At 57.9% G+C, this 23,232-nt stretch overlaps 1 protein-coding gene across 1 annotated transcript in view; it reads right to left on the minus strand.

Annotated features, from left to right (window-relative positions):
- The window catches only part of LOC144611458 (complement component C6-like), a 56,781-nt gene extending 36,706 nt beyond the window's left edge, over positions 1–20,075 (minus strand). Inside the window, exons 1-4 of the mRNA XM_078430577.1 lie at positions 19,905–20,075; positions 19,111–19,336; positions 3,241–3,412; positions 1,191–1,314 (exon numbers count right to left, since the gene is read on the minus strand). Of these exons, the coding sequence (XP_078286703.1) occupies positions 1,191–1,314; positions 3,241–3,412; positions 19,111–19,336; positions 19,905–20,075 (693 nt within the window). The remainder of the gene's footprint in view (positions 1–1,190; positions 1,315–3,240; positions 3,413–19,110; positions 19,337–19,904) is intronic.
- Between the last annotated feature and the right edge of the window lie 3,157 nt (positions 20,076–23,232).

A 23,232-nucleotide genomic window follows, 5' to 3' on the forward strand; every position in this document is an offset into this window, starting at 1 on the left:
CATGCAGGTAGACTGGGAAAATCAGGTTGGTAATGGACCCCAGGAAAGAGAGTTTGTAGAGTGTCTCCGAGATGGATTCTTAGAACAGCTTGTACTGGAGCCTACCAGGGAGAAGGCAATTCTGGATTTAGTGTTGTGTAATGAACCTGATCTGATAAGGGGACTCGAGATAAAAGAGCCATTAGGAGGCAGTGATCACAACATGATAAGTTTTACTCTACAAATTGAGAGGGAGAAGGGAAAATCGAAAGTGTCGGTATTACAGTATAGCAAAGGGGATTACAGAGGCATGAGGCAGGAGCTGGCCAAAATTGACTGGAAGGAGGCCCTAGCAGGGAAGACGGTAGAACAGCAATGGCAGGTATTCCTGGGAACAATGCAGAGGTTGCAGGATCATTTATCCCAAAGAGGAGGAAAGATTCTAAGGGGAGTAAGAGGCACCCGTGGCTGACAAGGGAAGTCAAGGACAACATAAAAATTAAGGAGAGGAAGTATAACATAGCAAAGAAGTGTGGGAAGACAGAGGATTGGGACTCTTTTAAAGAGCAACAGAAGATGACTAAAAAGGCAATACGGGGGGAAAAGATGAGGTACGAGGGTAAATTAGCCAATAGTATAAAGGAGGATAGTAAAAGCTTTTTAGGTACGTGAAGAGGAAAAAAATAGTCAAGGCAAATGTGGGTCCCTTGAAGACAGAAGTGGGGGAGTTTATTATGGGGAACAAAGAAATGGCAGACGAGTTAAACCGTTACTTTGGATCTGTCTTCACTGAGGAAGATACAAGCAATCTCCCAGATGTTCTAGTGGCCGGAGATCCTAGGGTGACGGAGTAACTGAAGGAAATCCACATTAGGCAGGAAATGGTGTTGGGTAGACTGATGGGACTGAAGGCTGATAAATCCCCAGGGCCTGATGGTCTGCATCCCAGAGTACTTAAGGAGGTGGCTCTAGAAATTGTGGACGCAATGGTGATCATTTTCCAATGTTCTATAGATTCAGGATCAGTTCCTGTGGATTGGAGGGTAGCTAATGTTGTCCCACTTTTTAAGAAAGGAGGGAGAGAGAAAACGGGAAATTATAGACCAGTTAGTCTGACATCAGTGGTGGGGAAGATGCTGGAGTCAATTGTAAAAGACAAAATTGTGGAGCATTTGGATCGCAGTAACGGGATTGTCACTGCCAGTGCTCACCCTGAGGAAGCTGTTTGCTGGGATATCGGGCTTGGGGCAGTGCGGGGTGTGGTCCGTGGGATCCCAGGGATCTGCCGTCGCTGTCTCCAGCCTTTCCTCGTTGTCGTTGACGCAGGGGGTGGTCCTGAGGCAGCGGGGAGACAAGGTGGTCACTCGGATCTGGCCTCAACCCCCCCCCTCTCCCCCCACTCCTCCCCCCCCGCCATCCCCGCCGCCCAGCGATTCCTGCCGGCCCCTCGCCCCACTACCTTCACCAGGGTGTTGTGGGCACGGTGATGGGATACATCAATGGGGGATGGTGTGGGCACAGTGATGGGGTACATCAATGGGGGATGGTGTGGGCACAGTGATGGGGTATGTCAATGGGGAATGGTGTGGGCACGGTGATGGGGTACATCAATGGGGGATGGTGTGGGCACGGTGATGGGGTACATCAATGGGGGTTGGTGTGGGCACAGTGGTGGGGTACATCAATGGGGGATGGTGTGGGCACAGTGATGGGGTACATCAATGGGGGTTGGTGTGGGCACGGTGATGGGGTACATCAATGGGGATGGTGTGGGCACAGTGGAGGGGTACATCAATGGGGGATGGTGTGGGCACAGTGGAGGGGTACATCAATGGAGGGTGTTGACCACCCTCCTCTCGACCCCTCCAAGCCCACCCTCCCCTCGACTCCTCCAAGCCCACCCTCCCCTTGACCCCTCCAAGCCCACCCTCCCCATGACCCCTCCAAGCCCACCCTCCTCTCGACCCCTCCAAGCCCACCCTCCCCTCGACTCCTCCAAGCCCACCCTCCCCTTGACCCCTCCAAGCCCACCCTCCCCTTGACCCCTCCAAGCCCACCCTCCTCTCGACCCCTCCAAGCCCACCCTCCTCTCGACCCCTCCAAGCCCACCCTTCCCTTGACCCTCCCCTCCAATCCCACTCCCACCATCCGGCCTATTCTGGTGCCCCGGGCCAGTGACTGGGTGGCAGAGGGAGGGGGAGTAGATGGGGAATGGAGGGAGGGGAATGGAGGGAGGGGAATGGAGGGAGGGGGAATGGAGGGAGGGGGAATGGAGGGAGGGGGGATGGAGGGAGGGGGAATGGAGGGAGGGGGAGGGAGAGAGAGGGAATGGAGGGAGAGAGAGGGAATGGAGGGAGGGGGAATGGAGGGAGGGGGAGGGAGAGAGGGGGGATGGAGGGAGGGGAATGGAGGGAGGGGGAATGGAGGGAGGGGGAGGGAGAGAGAGGGAATGGGGGAGAGAGAGGGAATGGAGGGAGGGGGAATGGAGGGAGGGGGAGGGAGAGAGGGGGGATGGAGGGAAGGGGAATGGAGGGAGGGGGAATGGAGGGAGGGGGAGGGAGAGAGAGGGAATGGAGGGAGGGGGAATGGAGGGAGAGGCAATGGAGTGGGGGGGATGGAGGGAGAGGGAGGGAGGGAGATTAGAGGGAGGGGGGATGGAGTGACGGTGAATGGAGGGAGGAGGGGGAGGGGGGATGAGGAGGGAGAGGGGGGTGGGGGAATGGAGGGAGAGAGGGAGGGGGAAGGGAGGGAGGGAGGATGGAGGGAGGGGGAAGGGAGGGGGCAATGAAGGGAGAGGGAGGGAGGAGAGATTAGAGGGGGAGGGAGGGAGGGGGAATGGAGGGGGCAATGAAGGGAGAGGGGAGGGGGGATGGAGGAAGGAGGGAGAATGGAGGGAGTGGAATGGAGGGAGGGGAAGGGAGAGGGAGGGAGGGGAAGGGAGAGGGAGGGAGGGGAAGGGAGAGGGAGGGAGGGGGCAATGGCAGGGAGGGGGGATGGAGGGATGAAGAGAGGGAGGGAAATGGAGGGAGGGAGGAGAGAATGGAGGGAGGGGGAATAGAGGGGAGGGGAATGGAGGAAGGGGGAATAGAGGGAGGGGGGATGGAGGGAGGGGAATGGTGGGAGGGGGGATGGAGGGAGGGGGAATGGAGGGAGGGGGGATGGAGGGAGGAGGGGAAGGGGGGAATGAGGATGGAGAGGGAAGGAGGGAGAATAGAGGGAGGGGGGCAGAGGGAGGGAGGGGTCAGAGGGAGGGAGACGTACTCCTGAGCGAAGATGGAGATGTGACAATGCAGCTCTTGCGTGGCGGGCCCGTCGCATGGTTTGCCGCCATGCGCTGGGGCCGGGTTGATGCACCGGCGGCTTCTCCTGCGACGGTACGAGGTGTCGCAAGACGTCCACGGGGACCAGCAGTTCCAGTAACCGTCCTGCACCTCTGTGGGGCCACACACACACACACACGGAGTCAGAGACTGGGGAACACTCCAGGGGACGGACACACTGGGGGGGGACACTGGGGGACACAGACACACACACACAGAGAGTCAGAGACTGGGGAACACTCCAGGGGACGGACACACTGGGGGGCCACACACTGGGGGCCACACACTGGGGGGGGGACACTGGGGACACAGACACACACACACAGAGTCAGAGACCGGGGAACACTCCAGGGGACGGACACACTGGGGGGGCCACACACTGGGGGCCACACCTGGGGGCCACACACTGGGGGCCACACACTGGGGGCCACACACTGGGGGCCACACACTGGGGGCCACACACACACACACGGAGTCAGAGACTGGGGAACACTCCAGGGGACGGACACACTGGGGGCCACACACTGGGGGCCACACACACACACACAGAGTCAGAGACCGGGGAACACTCCAGGGACGGACACGGGGGGCCACACACTGGGGGCCACACACTGGGGGCCACACACTGGGGGCCACACACTGGGGGCCACACACTGGGGGCCACACACTGGGGGCCACACAACTGGGGGCCACACACTGGGGGCCACACACTGGGGGCCACACACTGGGGGCCACACACTGGGGGCCACACACTGGGGGCCACACACTGAGTCAGAGACCGGGGAACACTCCAGGGGACGGACACACTGGGACGGACACACACACTGGGGGGACACACACACTGGGGGGACACACACACTGGGGGGACACACACACTGGGGGGACACACACACTGGGGGGACACACACACTGGGGGGACACACACACTGGGGGGACACACACACTGGGGGGACACACACACTGGGGGGACACACACACTGGGGGGACACACACACTGGGGGACACACACACTGGGGGGACACACACACTGGGGGACACACACACTGGGGGGACACACACACTGGGGGGACACACACACACACACTGGGGACACACACACACTGGGGGGACACACACACTGGGGACACACACACACTGGGGACACACACACACACTGGGGACACACACACTGGGGACACACACACTGGGGACACACACACACACTGGGGACACACACACTGGGGACACACACACACTGGGGGGACACACACACACTGGGGACACACACACACACTGGGGACACACACACACACTGGGGACACACACACACACTGGGGACACACACACACACTGGGGACACACACACACTGGGGACACACACACACTGGGGACACACACACTGGGGGGACACACACACTGGGGGGACACACACACTGGGGGGACACACACACTGGGGACACACACACACACTGGGGACACACACACACACTGGGGACACACACACACACTGGGGACACACACACTGGGGGGACACACACACACACTGGGGACACACACACACACTGGGGGGACACACACACACACTGGGGGGACACACACACACACTGGGGACACACACACTGGGGGGACACACACACTGGGGGGACACACACACTGGGGACACACACACTGGGGACACACACACTGGGGACACACACACTGGGGGACACACACACTGGGGACACACACACTGGGGACACACACACTGGGGACACACACACTGGGGGGACACACACACTGGGGACACACACACTGGGGACACACACACTGGGGACACACACACTGGGGGGACACACACACACTGGGGACACACACACACTGGGGGGACACACACACTGGGGGGACACACACACTGGGGGGACACACACTGGGGACACACACACACACTGGGGGGACACACACACACACTGGGGGGACACACACACACTGGGGACACACACACACACTGGGGACACACACACACACTGGGGACACACACACACTGGGGGGACACACACACTGGGGGGACACACACACTGGGGACACACACACACTGGGGACACACACACACTGGGGGGACACACACACTGGGGACACACACACACTGGGGACACACACACACTGGGGGGACACACACACTGGGGGGACACACACACTGGGGACACACACACACTGGGGACACACACACACTGGGGGGACACACACACTGGGGACACACACACACTGGGGACACACACACACTGGGGGGACACACACACTGGGGGACACACACACTGGGGGGACACACACTGGGGACACACACACTGGGGACACACACACACTGGGGACACACACACTGGGGGGACACACTCACACACTGGGGACACACACACACTGGGGACACACACACACTGGGGACACACACACACTGGGGGGACACACACACTGGGGGGACACACACACTGGGGGACACACACACACTGGGGACACACACACACTGGGGGGACACACACACTGGGACACACACACACACTGGGGGGACACACACACTGGGGACACACACACTGGGGGGACACACACACACTGGGGACACACACACACTGGGGACACACACACACACTGGGGACACACACACTGGGGACACACACACTGGGGACACACACACTGGGGACACACACACACTGGGGGGACACACACACACTGGGGACACACACACTGGGGGAACACACACACACTGGGGGGACACACACACTGGGGGGACACACACACACTGGGGACACACACACACACTGGGGACACACACACACTGGGGGGACACACACACTGGGGGGACACACACACTGGGGGGACACACACACTGGGGGGACACACACACTGGGGGGACACACACACTGGGGGGGGACACACACTGGGGGGGGACACACACTGGGGGGACACACACACTGGGGACACACACACACACTGGGGACACACACACACACTGGGGACACACACACACACTGGGGACACACACACACACTGGGGACACACACACACTGGGGACACACACACTGGGGGGACACACACACTGGGGACACACACACACTGGGGACACACACACACTGGGGACACACACACTGGGGACACACACACTGGGGGGACACACACACTGGGGACACACACACACTGGGGGGACACACACACACTGGGGACACACACACTGGGGGGACACACACACACTGGGGACACACACACACACTGGGGACACACACACACACTGGGGACACACACACACACTGGGGACACACACACACTGGGGGGACACACACACACTGGGGACACACACACTGGGGGGACACACACACTGGGGACACACACACTGGGGACACACACACACTGGGGGGACACACACACACTGGGGACACACACACACTGGGGGGACACACACACACTGGGGACACACACACACTGGGGACACACACACACTGGGGGGACACACACACACTGGGGGGACACACACACACTGGGGACACACACACACTGGGGACGGACACACACTGGGGGGACACACACACACTGGGGGGACACACACACACTGGGGACACACACACTGGGGGGACACACACACTGGGGGGACACACACACTGGGGGGACACACACACTGGGGACACACACACACACTGGGGACACACACACACACTGGGGACACACACACACTGGGGACACACACACACTGGGGACACACACACACACTGGGGGGACACACACACTGGGGACACACACACACTGGGGACACACACACACACTGGGACACACACACACTGGGGACACACACACACACACACACTGGGGGGACACACACACACTGGGGACACACACACACACACACACTGGGGACACACACACACACACACACTGGGGACACACACACACACACACACTGGGGACACACACACACTGGGGGACACACACACTGGGGGGACACACACACACTGGGGACACACACACTGGGGGGACACACACACACACACACACTGGGACACACACACACTGGGGACACACACACTGGGGGGACACACACACACACACACACTGGGGACACACACACACTGGGGACACACACACACTGGGGACACACACACACTGGGGACACACACACTGGGGGGACACACACACACTGGGGGGACACACACACACACACACTGGGGACACACACACTGGGGGGACACACACACACTGGGGACACACACACACACACACACACTGGGGACACACACACTGGGGGGACACACACACTGGGGGGACACACACACACACTGGGGGGACACACACACTGGGGGGACACACACACACACACACACACTGGGGACACACACACTGGGGGGACACACACACACTGGGGACACACACACACACACACACACTGGGGACACACACACTGGGGGGACACACACACTGGGGGGACACACACACACACTGGGGGGACACACACACTGGGGGGACACACACACACGACACACACACTGGGGACACACACACTGGGGACACACACACACTGGGGACACACACACACTGGGGGGACACACACACACTGGGGACACACACACTGGGGGGACACACACACTGGGGGGACACACACACACACTGGGGGGACACACACACTGGGGGGACACACACACACACTGGGGGGACACACACACACTGGGACACACACACACACTGGGGGACACACACACTGGGGACACACACACACTGGGGACACACACACTGGGGGGACACACACACACTGGGACACACACACACACTGGGGGACACACACTGGGGGACACACACACACTGGGGACACACACACTGGGGGGACACACACACACACACTGGGACACACACACACACTGGGGACACACACACTGGGGGACACACACACACTGGGGACACACACACACTGGGGACACACACACACTGGGGACACACACACACTGGGGACACACACACACTGGGGACACACACACTGGGGGGACACACACACACTGGGGACACACACACACTGGGGGGACACACACACTGGGGGGACACACACACTGGGGGGACACACACACACACTGGGGACACACACACACACTGGGGGACACACACACACACTGGGGACACACACACTGGGGGGACACACACACACACTGGGGACACACACACACACTGGGGGGACACACACACACACTGGGGGGACACACACACACACTGGGGACACACACACTGGGGGGACACACACACTGGGGACACACACACTGGGGACACACACACTGGGGGGACACACACACTGGGGACACACACACACTGGGGGGACACACACACTGGGGGGACACACACACTGGGGGACACGCACTGGGGGGACACACACACTGGGGGGACACACACTGGGGACACACACACTGGGGACACACACACACTGGGGACACACACACACACTGGGGACACACACACACTGGGGACACACACACTGGGGGGACACACTCACACACTGGGGACACACACACTGGGGACACACACACACTGGGGACACACACACACTGGGGACACACACACACTGGGGACACACACACACTGGGGACACACACACACTGGGGGGACACACACACTGGGGGGACACACACACACTGGGGGGACACACACACTGGGGACACACACACACTGGGGGGACACACACACTGGGGACACACACACACACTGGGGGGACACACACACTGGGGACACACACACACACTGGGGACACACACACTGGGGACACACACACTGGGGACACACACACTGGGGACACACACACTGGGGACACACACACTGGGGACACACACACTGGGGACACACACACTGGGGACACACACACACACTGGGGACACACACACACACTGGGGGGACACACACACTGGGGACACACACACACTGGGGGGACACACACACTGGGGACACACACACACACTGGGGGGACACACACACTGGGGACACACACACACACTGGGGACACACACACTGGGGGACACACACACTGGGGACACACACACTGGGGACACACACACTGGGGACACACACACTGGGGACACACACACACACTGGGGACACACACACTGGGGACACACACACTGGGGACACACACACTGGGGACACACACACTGGGGGGACACACACACTGGGGACACACACACACTGGGGACACACACACACACTGGGGGGACACACACACACTGGGGGGACACACACACTGGGGGACACACACACACTGGGGGGACACACACACACTGGGGACACACACACTGGGGGGACACACACACACTGGGGGACACACACACACACTGGGGGACACACACACTGGGGACACACACACACTGGGGACACACACACACTGGGGGGACACACACACACTGGGGGGACACACACACACTGGGGGACACACACACACTGGGGACACACACACACACTGGGGGGACACACACACACTGGGGACACACACACACACTGGGGGGACACACACACACACTGGGGACACACACACACTGGGGACACACACACTGGGGGGACACACACACACTGGGGGGACACACACACTGGGGGGACACACACACTGGGGGGACACACACACTGGGGGGGGACACACACTGGGGGGACACACACACTGGGGACACACACACTGGGGGGACACACACTGGGGGACACACACACTGGGGACACACACACACACTGGGGACACACACACACACTGGGGGGACACACACACACTGGGGACACACACACACTGGGGGGACACACACACTGGGGACACACACACACTGGGGGGACACACACACTGGGGGGACACACACACTGGGGGGACACACACACACACTGGGGACACACACACACTGGGGGGACACACACACACTGGGGACACACACACTGGGGGGACACACACACACTGGGGGGACACACACACTGGGGACACACACACTGGGGACACACACACACTGGGGGGACACACACACACTGGGGACACACACACACACTGGGGACACACACACACTGGGGGGACACACACACACTGGGGACACACACACACTGGGGACACACACACACTGGGGGGACACACACACACTGGGGGGACACACACACACTGGGGACACACACACACTGGGGACGGACACACACTGGGGGGACACACACACACTGGGGGGACACACACACACTGGGGACACACACACTGGGGGGACACACACACTGGGGGACACACACACACTGGGGACACACACACACTGGGGACACACACACACACACACACTGGGGACACACACACACACACACACTGGGGACACACACACACACACACACTGGGGACACACACACACTGGGGGGACACACACACTGGGGGGACACACACACACTGGGGACACACACACTGGGGGGACACACACACACACACACACTGGGGACACACACACACTGGGGACACACACACTGGGGGGACACACACACACACACACACTGGGGACACACACACACTGGGGACACACACACACTGGGGGGACACACACACTGGGGACACACACACTGGGGACACACACACACACTGGGGGGACACACACACACACTGGGGGGACACACACACACACTGGGGGACACACACACTGGGGACACACACACTGGGGACACACACACACACTGGGGACACACACACTGGGGGGACACACACACACACACACTGGGACACACACACACTGGGGACACACACACACTGGGACACACACACACTGGGGACACACACACTGGGGGGACACACACACACTGGGGGGACACACACACACACACACTGGGGACACACACACTGGGGGGACACACACACACTGGGGGGACACACACACACACACACTGGGGACACACACACTGGGGACACACACACACTGGGGACACACACACACTGGGGGGACACACACACACTGGGGACACACACACTGGGGGACACACACACTGGGGGGACACACACACACACTGGGGGGACACACACACTGGGGGGACACACACACACACTGGGGGGACACACACACACTGGGACACACACACACACTGGGGACACACACACTGGGGACACACACACACTGGGGACACACACACTGGGGGGACACACACACACTGGGACACACACACACACTGGGGGGACACACACTGGGGGGACACACACACACTGGGACACACACACTGGGGGGACACACACACTGGGACACACACACTGGGACACACACACTGGGGGGACACACACACACTGGGGACACACACACTGGGGGGACACACACACACACACTGGGACACACACACACACTGGGGACACACACACTGGGGACACACACACACTGGGGACACACACACACTGGGGACACACACACACTGGGGACACACACACACTGGGGACACACACACACTGGGGACACACACACTGGGGGGACACACACACACTGGGGACACACACACACTGGGGGGACACACACACTGGGGGACACACACACACTGGGACACACACACACTGGGGACACACACACTGGGGGACACACACACACTGGGGACACACACACTGGGACACACACACACACACACACTGGGGACACACACACACTGGGGCACACACACACTGGGGCACACACACACTGGGGGACACACACACACTGGGGACACACACACACTGGGGACACACACACACTGGGGGACACACACACACTGGGGGACACACACACACTGGGACACACACACACTGGGGGGACACACACACACTGGGGACACACACACACTGGGGGGACACACACACACTGGGGGGACACACACACACTGGGGACACACACACACTGGGGGGACACACACACTGGGGGGACACACACACTGGGGGGACACACACACACTGGGACACACACACACACTGGGGGGACACACACACACACACACTGGGGACACACACACTGGGGACACACACACACTGGGACACACCCACTGGGACACACACACACACTGGGGACACACACACTGGGACACACACACACACTGGGGGACACACACACACTGGGGACACACACACTGGGACACACACACACACTGGGGACACACACACTGGGGGGACACACACACACTGGGACACACACACACACTGGGGACACACACACTGGGGGGACACACACACTGGGGACACACACTGGGGGGACACACACACTGGGGACACACACTGGGGACACACACACACTGGGGACACACACACTGGGGGGACACACACGGAGTCAGAGACCGGGGAGCACTCCAGGGGACGGACACACTGGGGGGGGGGGGACACACTGGGGGGGGACACAGACACTGGGACACACACACACACACACACACACTGGGACACACTGGGGGGGACACAGATACTGGACAAACACACACTGGGACACACACACACACACTGGGACACACACACACACACACACACACTGGGACACACACACACACACACACACTGGGACACACACACACTGGGACACACTGGGACACACACACACACACACACTGGGACACACACACACACACACACACTGGGACACACACACACACACACACACTGGGACACACACACACACACACACACTGGGACACACACACACACACACTGGGACACACACACACACACACACACTGGGACACACACACACTGGGACACACACTGGGACACACACACACTGGGACACACACACACACACACACACTGGGACACACACACACACACACACACTGGGACACACACACACTGGGACACACTGGGGGGGACACAGATACTGGACAAACACACACTGGGACACACACACACACACACTGGGACACACACACACACTGGGACACACACACACTGGGACACACACACACACACACACACACACTGGGACACACACACACTGGGACACACACACACACACACTGGGACACACACACACACACACACACACTGGGACACACACACACACTGGGACACACACACACACTGGGACACACACACACACTGGGACACACACACACACACACTGGGACACACACACACACTGGGACACACACACACACACACACACTGGGACACACACACACACTGGGACACACACACACTGGGACACACACACACACACACACACACACTGGGACACACACACACTGGGACACACACACACACACACACACTGGGACACACACACACACACACTGGGACACACACACACTGGGACACACACACACACACACACACTGGGACACACACACACACACACTGGGACACACACACTGGGACACACACACACTGGGACACACACACACACACACTGGGACACACACACTGGGACACACACACACTGGGACACACACACACTGGGACACACACACACACACACTGGGACACACACACTGGGACACACACACACTGGGACACACACACACACACACTGGGACACACACACACTGGGACACACACACACTGGGACACACACACACTGGGACACACACACACTGGGACACACACACACACACACTGGGACACACACACTGGGACACACACACACTGGGACACACACACACACTGGGACACACACACACACACACACTGGGACACACACACACACTGGGACACACACACACACACACACTGGGACACACACACACACACACACTGGGACACACACACACACTGGGACACACACACACACTGGGACACACACACACACACACACTGGGACACACACACACACACACACTGGGACACACACACACACACACACACTGGGACACACACACACACACACACTGGGACACACACACACACTGGGACACACACACACACTGGGACACACACACACACACACACTGGGACACACACACACACACACACTGGGACACACACACACACTGTGACACAGACACAGTTAGACACAGGGTCAGACACATTGTGAACATAAACACTATTACAATGACCGATGCGACCACTCCCATCCATCCACCTGCACTCTGTGCCCACTGGTCGTGGCTGCCAAAGCTGTGTATTCTTATTGTGCACTGGTCTTTCAAGTGTTCCCTTTGTGTACAATGCGGATGTAGTTTGGAGTGTAGGGGGGCCGAGGGGTGACCTTGCTGAGGTGTACAAGATCACGAGGGGCATGGGCAATGTGAACGCTCACGGTCTATTTTCCAGGTAGAAAAGCCCAGCACTTTTTGAGGGCATGGACTGGAGGCGAGAGGGGAGACATGTAGGCCAGGGGCAACTTTGTCACACAGGGGGCAGTCCGTATCTGGAAACGAGGTGCCGGAGGAAACGATGGAAGCGGACAACGTCACAACTTTCAAAAGACATTTGAACAGATAAATGGATTGGAGGGTAGAGAGGTTAGATCGGGGCGAACGCAGGTAAACGGGATGGGCCAAGTCAGCCATCTTGACCGGCAAGGACACGCTGGGCTGAAGGCCCAGTTTCTGTGCTGTAAAGCTCCACGACTAGACAGCACGGTGGTGCAGCGGGTAGAGCTGCTGCCTCACAGCGCCAGAGACCCGGGGTCCATCCTGACCACGAGCGCTGCCTGTACGGAGTTTGTACGTTCTCCCCCGTGACCTGCGTGGGTTTTCTCCGGGTGCTCTGGTTTCCTTACAAATCCCTAAACATACATGTTTGAAGGTTAACTAGCTCGGTACAATTGTAAATTGTCCCTACGATGTGTAGGATAGTGTTAGTGTGCGGGGATCGCTGGGCAGCGCGGACTCGGTGGGCCGAAGGGCCTGTTTACGCGTTGTGTCGCTAAACAAAACTAAACTATAACTAGTGTACAGGGATCGCTGGTCGGCGCGGACTCGGTGGGCCGAAGGGCCTGTTTCCGGAGGGGCCGAAGGGCCTGTTTCCGCGCTGAATCTCTAAGCCAAACAAGACTAAGGTAGACACAAAATGGTGGAGTTACTCAGACTAAACTAAGACTACACACACTCTAACAATTACTGCCATCTCTTTATATACTAGACCAGCTAGATGCAGGAAAAATGTTCCCAATGTTGGGGGAGTCCAGAACCAGGGGCCACACAGTCTAAGAATAAAATGGGAGGCCGTTTAAAACTGAGGTGAGGCAAAACCTTTTCACCCAGAGAGTTGTGAATTTGTGGAATTCTCTGCCACAGAGGGCAGTGGAGGCCGATTCACTGGATGAATTTAAAAGAGAGAGTTAGATAGAGCTCTAGGGGCTAGCGGAATCAAGGGATATGGGGAGAAGGCAGGCACGGGGTACTGATTGTGGACGATCAGCCATGATCACAATGAATGGCGGTGCAGGCTCGAAGGGCCAAATGGCCTCCTCCTGCACCTATTTTCTATGTTTCTATATGTATCTGCACACGGCTTGGTGCATTCCCGAACCGCGTTGAAGAATTTGTCAGAGTTCAGATCCTTTCCAGAAAACCACTTCAAGTCTGGTAGATGTTGTTTTGATTTTTGAAACATCCTGTTGTTGGTTGTACAGTGATGGATGAGGGCAGTGTTGCATCAGCCGACTGGCCAACGCTCCCAGCTTGTCTTCCGCAGTGCTGTCACAATAGACAATAGACCATAGGTGCAGGAGGAGGCCATTCGGCCCTTCGAGCCAGCACCGCCATTCAATGTGATCATGGCTGATCATTCTCAATCAGTACCCCGTTCCTGCCTTCTCCCCATACCCCCTGACTCCGCTATCCTTAAGAGCTCTATCTAGCTCTCTCTTGAATGCATTCAGAGAATTGGCCTCCACTGCCCTCTGAGGCAGAGAACTCCACAGATTCACAACTCTCTGACTGTCCGCACCGGGTCCGCGCCGCCCAGCGATCCCCGCTCATTAACACTATCCTACACACACTAGGGACAATTTACATTTACACCAAGCCAATTATCCTGCAAGTCTGCACGTCTTTGGAGTGTGGGAGGAAACCGAAGATCTCTGTGGGAGAACGTACAAACTCCGTACAGACGGCGCCCGTCCACAAATTCACAACTCTCTGAGTGAAAACGTTTTTCCTCATCTCAGTTCTAAATGGCCCACCCCTTATTCTTAAACTGTGGCCCCTTGTTCTGGACTCCCCCAACATTGGGAACATGTTTCCTGCCTCTAACGCGTCCAACCCCTTAATAATCTTATACGTTTCGATAAGATCTCCTCTCATCCTTCTAAATTCCAGTGTGTCCAAGCCTAGTCACATTTGCGGTTTTCCAAAAGGCTCTGCAGGGTCCAAGGAATGTTGGAAACGACACCACAATCTCTTCCTCTGGGCTCCAGAGCTGGCCCAGCGGTCAGCACAGCCAAGGCCTGTCATTTGGTGCTGTTACCCAAGACTTTCCACTCTCGAGGTCGTGTTGAGTTTAGTTTGGGATTCAGAGATTCAGAGATACTGCGCCGAAACCGACCCATTCGGCCCACCGCGGGTCCGCGCCGCCCAGCGATCCCCGCACGCTAACACTATCCCACACACACTAGGGACAATCTTTACATTTATACCAAGTCAATTAACCCAGCAAACCTGCACGTCTTTGGAGCGTGGGAGGAAACCGAAGATCTCGGAGAAAATCACGGGGAGAACGTACAAACTCCGTACAGACGGCGCCCGTACTCGGGATGGAACCAGACAGCGTAGGCCTGGACACTGTAGGTCTAGACAGTGTAGGTTTGGACACTGTAGTCCCGGACAGTGTAGGCCTGGACACTGGCCTGGAAAAACTGCAACACCCCACACTGCAACACCCCACACTGCAACACCCCACACTGCAACACATCAACACCCCACACTGCAACACCCCACACTGCAACACTGCAACACCCCAAACTGCAACACTGCAACACCCCACACTGCAACACCCCCACACTGCAACACTGCAACACCCCACACTGCAACACTGCAACACCCCAAACTGCAACACCCCAAACTGCAACATTCCACACAGCAATACCCCACACTGCAACACTGCAACACCCCACACTGCAACACTGCAACACCCCACACTGCAACACTGCAACACCCCACACTGCAACACCCCACACTGCAACACCCCACACTGCAACACCCCACACTACAACACCCCACACTGCAACACCCCACACTGCAACACCCCACACTGCAACACTGCAACACCCCAAACTGGAACACTGCAACACCCCACCCTGCAACACCCCACACTGCAACACCCCACACTACAACACCCCACACTGCAACACTGCAACACCCCACACTGCAACACTCCACACAGCAACACCCCACACTGCAACACTCCACACTGCAACACTCCACACAGCAACACCCCACACTGCAACACTGCAACACCCCACACTGCAACACTGTAACACCCCACACTGCAACACCCCACACTGCAACACCCCACACTGCAACACCCCACACTGCAACACCCCACACTGCAACAACCCACCCTGCAACACCCCACACTGCAACACCCCACACTACAACACCCCACACTGCAACACCCCACACTGCAACACCCCACACTGCAACACTGTAACACCCCACACTGCAACACCCCACACTGCAACACCCCACACTGCAACACTGCAAAACCCCACACTGCAACACTGCAAAACCCCACACTGCAACACCCCACACTGCAACACCCCACACTGCAACACCCCACACTGCAACACCCCACACTGCAACACCCCACACTGCAACACCCCACACTGCAACACCCCACACTGCAACACCCCACACTGCAACACTGCAAAACCCCACACTGCAACACCCCACACTGCAACACCCCACACTGCAACACCCCACACTGCAACACCCCACACTGCAACACCCCACACTGCAACACCCCACACTGCAACACTGCAACACCCCACACTGCAACACCCCACACTGCAACACCCCACACTGCAACACTGCAACACCCCACACTGCAACACCCCACACTGCAACACCCCACACTGCAACACTGCAACACCCCACACTGCAACACCCCACACTGCAACACCCCACACTGCAACACCCCACACTGCAACACCCCACACTGCAACACCCCACACTGCAACACCCCACTCATTGCAAGGCAGGGTGTTGTGAGGGGCCCTTGCAGGGCGTGGGGCTGTGTGTAGCGGGTACCTGTGGGCGTGGGTCTGGGTGAAGCGGGTACCTGTGTGGGCGTGGGGCTGGGTGTAGCGGGTACCTGTGGGCGTGGGGCTGGGTGTAGCGGTACCTGAGTGGGCGTGGGTCTGTGTGTAGTGCGTACCTGTGTGGGCGTGGGCTGGGTGTAGCGGGTACCTGTGTGGGCGTGGGGCTGTGTGTAGCGGGTACGTGTGGGTGGTGGGCTGTGTGCAGCGTGTACCTGAGTGGTAGTGGGGCTGGGTGTAGCGGGTACCTGTGTGTGCTTGGGTCTGTGTGTAGTGGGGCTGTGTGCGTGGGTCTGTATGTAGTGCGTATCTGTGTGGGCGTTGGTCTGTGTGTAGCGCGTACCAGAGTGGTAGTGGGGTTGGGTGTAGTGGTGGGGGGCTGGGAGTAGTGGGGCTGTGTGCGTGGGTCTGTGTGTAGCACGTACCTGAGTGGTAGTGGGGTTGGGTATAGTGGTGGGGCTGGGTGTAGTGGGGCTGTGTGTAGTACGTACCTGTATGGTAGTGGGGTTGGGTGTAGCGCGTACCTGTGTGTGCGTGGGTCTGTATGTAGCGGGTACCTGAGTGGTAGTGGGGCTGGGTATAGTGGTGGGGCTGGGTGTAGTGGGCCTGTGTGTAGTGTGTACCTGTGTGTGCGTGGGCCTGTGTGTAGTGCGTACCTGTGTGGGCATGGGTCTGTATGTAGTGCGTACCTGTGTGGGCATGGGTCTATATGTAGCGGGTACCTGAGTGGTAGTGGGGTTGGCGATGTTCACAGCTGTCCCCGTAGGTGCCCGCCCTGCAGATGCAGGAGCAGCTGTTGTCTACCATGGCAGGTTTGGCGTTGTTGGGGCAGGGCCGGCAGCTGCAGGGGTCCAGGTCCTGCATGTACTCCTCCAGGGCCCGCTCCAGGTGTTGGCGCTTGGTCACTGCGCACGGGATGTCCTTCACCAGGCCCAGGATGGACCGCAGCTACGGGCAACCACACACAACGTCCGCAACACCACCAGAGAGGGAGGGAGGGAGGGAGGGAGGGAGGGAGGGAGGGAGGGAGAGAGGGATGGATGGAGGGAGGGAGGGAGGGAGGGAGGGAGGGAGGGAAGGATGGAGAGAGGGATGGATGGAGGGAGGGAGGGAGGGAGGGAGGGAGGGAGGGAGGGAGGGAGGGAGGGAGGGAGGGAGGGAGGGAGGGAGGGAGGGAGGGAGGGAGGGAGGGAGGGAGGGAGGGAGGGAGGGAGGGAGGGAGAGAGGGATGGAGGGAGGGAGGGAGGGAGGGAGGGAGGGAGGGAGGGAGGGAGGGAGGAGGGAGGGAGGGAGGGAGGGAGGGAGGAGGGAGGGAGGGAGGGAGGGAGGGAGGGAGGGAGGGAGGGAGGGAGGGAGGGAGGGAGGGAGGGAGGGAGGGAGGGAGGAGGAGGGAGGGAGGGAGGGAGGGAGGGAGGGAGGGAGGGAGGGAGGGAGGGAGGGAGGGAGGGAGGGAGGGAGGGAGGGAGGGAGGGAGGGAGGGAGGGAGGGAGGGAGGAACACTGGGAAGCAGCCTGACCTTGAAGTCCACCACGGTGGGGTTTTCCCGGACTGATCTCTCCCACTTCACGAAGGTTTTGTTGGAGAGCGGCTGCCCCTTCTCCCAGGCTAAGGCTGCCGCGTACTCCACCCGGCCTCCCTTCACCATGGACACCGACTTCTCCGAGGCCTCCAGGATGGAACCTGACATTGTGGGACACAGACACACACACACACAGAGACTGTGAGCGTCACCCAGGGCATCGAGCTAAAGAGTCAGGAAGTCACCGTGATTTGTGAGTTGAGTTTATTGTCATGTGTACCGAGCGAGGTACAGTGAAAAGCTTTTGTTTTCAACAAAGCAAAGGACCACACTACGGGAAGGCTGGCCTCTCTATCGAGGCAGTCGGCTCACCAGGTTAATCCCCGGGATGGCGGGACTGCCGCACGAGGAAGTATGAGGATGTTAGGAGGTTGCAGGGTGACCTGGACAGGTTGAGTGAGTGGGCAGATGCAGTTTAATGTGGATTATTATCTCAATGGTGTCACGTTAGGTAAGGGGGAGGTGCAGCGAGACCTGGGTGTCCTTGTACACCAGTCACTGAAAGTTGGCGTGCAGGTACAGCAGGCAGTGAAGAAAGCTAATGGCAGTCTGAAGAAGGGTCTCGACCCGAAACGTCATCCATTCCTTCTCTCCCGAGATGCTGCCTGACCTGCTGAGTTACTCCAGCATTTTGTGAATAAATCGATTTGTACCAGCATCTGCAGTTATTTCTTATAAAGCTAATGGAATGTTGGCCTTCATAACAAGAGGATTTCAATATAGCAGTAAAGAGGTCCTTCTGCCGTTGTACAGGGCCCTGGTAAGACCACATCTGGAGTACCGTGTACAGTTTTGGTCTCCTAATTTGAGGAAGGACATCCTTGCTATTGAGGCAGTGCAGCGTAGGTTCACCAGGTTAATCCCCGGGATGGCGGGGACTGTCGTATGAGGAAAGATTGGAGCGACTGGACTTGTATTCACTGGAGTTTGGAAGGATGAGAGAGGGGATCTTACAGAGACGTATAAAATTTATAAAAGGACTGGACAAGCTAGATGCAGGAAAAATGTTCCAATGTTGGGGGAGTCCAGAACCAGGGGCCACACAGACTAAGAATAAAGGGGAGGCCATTTAAAACTGAGGTGAGAAGATTTCTTTTCACCCAGAGAGTTGTGAATTTGTGGAATTCTCTGCCACAGAGGGCAGTGGAGGCCAAATCACTGGATGAATTTAAGAGAGAGTTAGATAGAGCTCTAGGGGCTAGTGGAATCAAGGGATATGGGGAGAAGGCAGGCACGGGTTACTGATTGTGGATGACCAGCCATGATCACGATGAGTGGCGGTGCGTACTGGCTCGAAGGGCCAAATGGCCTCCTCCTGCACCTATTGTCTATGTTTCTGTATTTGTGTGTTAACCGGTCAGTGGAAAGATGACACATGATTACAATCGAGCCATTTCGAGTGTGCAGACGCAGGGTGAAGGGAGTAACGTCTATTACAGTAAAGATGGCCTGGTCCGCCACGATGACGCACGGTTAAGGAGGTTTTGGGAACATCGTGGATTGGTTTTCACTGTCACGCCAGCGGTCGAGGGGAAGAATGAGGTAAAATGACGAGAGGCTTGGACACACAGTGGAGAGTCAGGACCTTTTTTTTTCTCCCAGGATGCAAATATCAAACATAAGACGGCAAAGCTTTGAAGTGGGAGGGGGGCCGGTGTAAAGGAGGCGTGCGGGGCGGGATTGGGTGACGTTTTAGGGTCGAGGCCTTCCTCAGAGGGTGGTGAATCTGTGGAATTCATTGCCGTAGGAGGCTGTGGAGGCCAAGTCAGTGGATACTTTTAAGGCTGAGATAGACAGATTCTTGATTAGTACGGGTGCCAGGGGTTGTGGGGAGAAGGCAGGAGAATGGGGTCAGGAGGGAGAGATAGATCAACCATGATTGAATGGCGGAGTGGACTTGATGGGCCGAATGTCCTAATTCTGCTCCTGTCAGTGATGAACTTGCTATTGAGGGCGTGCAGCGTAGGTTCACTAGGTTAATTCCCGGAATGGCGGGACTGTCGTATGTTGAAAGACTGGAGCGACTGGGCTTGTATACACAGGAATTTAGAAGGATGAGAGGGGATCTTATCGAAACGTATAAGATTATTAAGGGGTTGGACACGTTAGAGGCAGGAAACATGTTCCCAATGTTGGGGGAGTCCAGAACCAGGGGCCACAGTTTAAGAATAAGGGGTCGGCCATTTAGAACTGAGATGAGGAAACACTTTTTCAGTCAGAGAGTTGTGAATCTGTGGAATTCTCTGCCTCAGAAGGCAGTGGAGGCCAATTCTCTGAATGCATTCAAGAGAGAGCTGGATAGAGCTCTTAAGGATAGCGGAGTCAGGGGGTATGGGGACAAGGCAGGAACGGGGTACTGATTGAGAATGATCAGCCATGATCACAGTGAATGGCGGTGCTGGCTCGAAGGGCCGAATGGCCTCCTCCTGCACCTATTGTCTATTGTCTATTGTCATGGATGGGACTTGTTGGGGTCTCGGGCGTTGTGATGGAGCGGCTCTATCGGCACGTTCCATCCACCCACCCACCTTCGCCGACCTGCGAGGCTCCACCTTCCCTCCCCGTTCCCCTTAGGCCTCGGCTATCTCCATGGCAACCTCTGGGAAGGGGGCTCCCGGCAGCTGAAGGATCATATCATATCATATATATACAGCCGGAAACAGGCCTTTTCGGCCCTCCAAGTCCGCGCCGCCCAGTGATCCCCATACATTAACACTATCCTACACCCACTAGGGACAATTTTTACATTTACCCAGCCAATTAACCTACATACCTGTACGTCTTTGGAGTGTGGGAGGAAACCGAAGATCTCGGAGAAAACCCACGCAGGTCACGGGGAGAACGTACAAACTCCTTACAGTGCAGCACCCGTAGTCAGGATCGAACCTGAGTCTCCGGCGCTGTAAAGCAGCAACTCTACCGCTGCGCTACCGTGCCGCCCTGGGTATTGACCGACGAGTGGGGGGCCATGCTGCAGTTGTGTAACCCGCCGGTGAAGCCACGTTTCGAGCACTGTGTCCTTGGTCGGAATGGACAAGGTGGGCCAAATGGCCTGTTTCTGTATCGTTTTGATTTGTGGGACCCTAGTATTGAGGGAGGAGAAAGACACAAGGAATGTCACGGTGGCGCAGCGATAAAGTTGCTGCCTCACAGCGCCGGAGACCCAGGTTCCATCCCGACTACGGGCGCTGTCTGTACGGAGTTTGTACGTTCTCCCCGTGACCTGCATAGGTTTTCTCCGAGATCTCCGGTTTCCTCCCGCACT

Source organism: Rhinoraja longicauda, chromosome 3 (genome assembly GCF_053455715.1).
Source record: "Rhinoraja longicauda isolate Sanriku21f chromosome 3, sRhiLon1.1, whole genome shotgun sequence".
Classification (NCBI taxonomy): domain Eukaryota; kingdom Metazoa; phylum Chordata; class Chondrichthyes; order Rajiformes; family Arhynchobatidae; genus Rhinoraja; species Rhinoraja longicauda.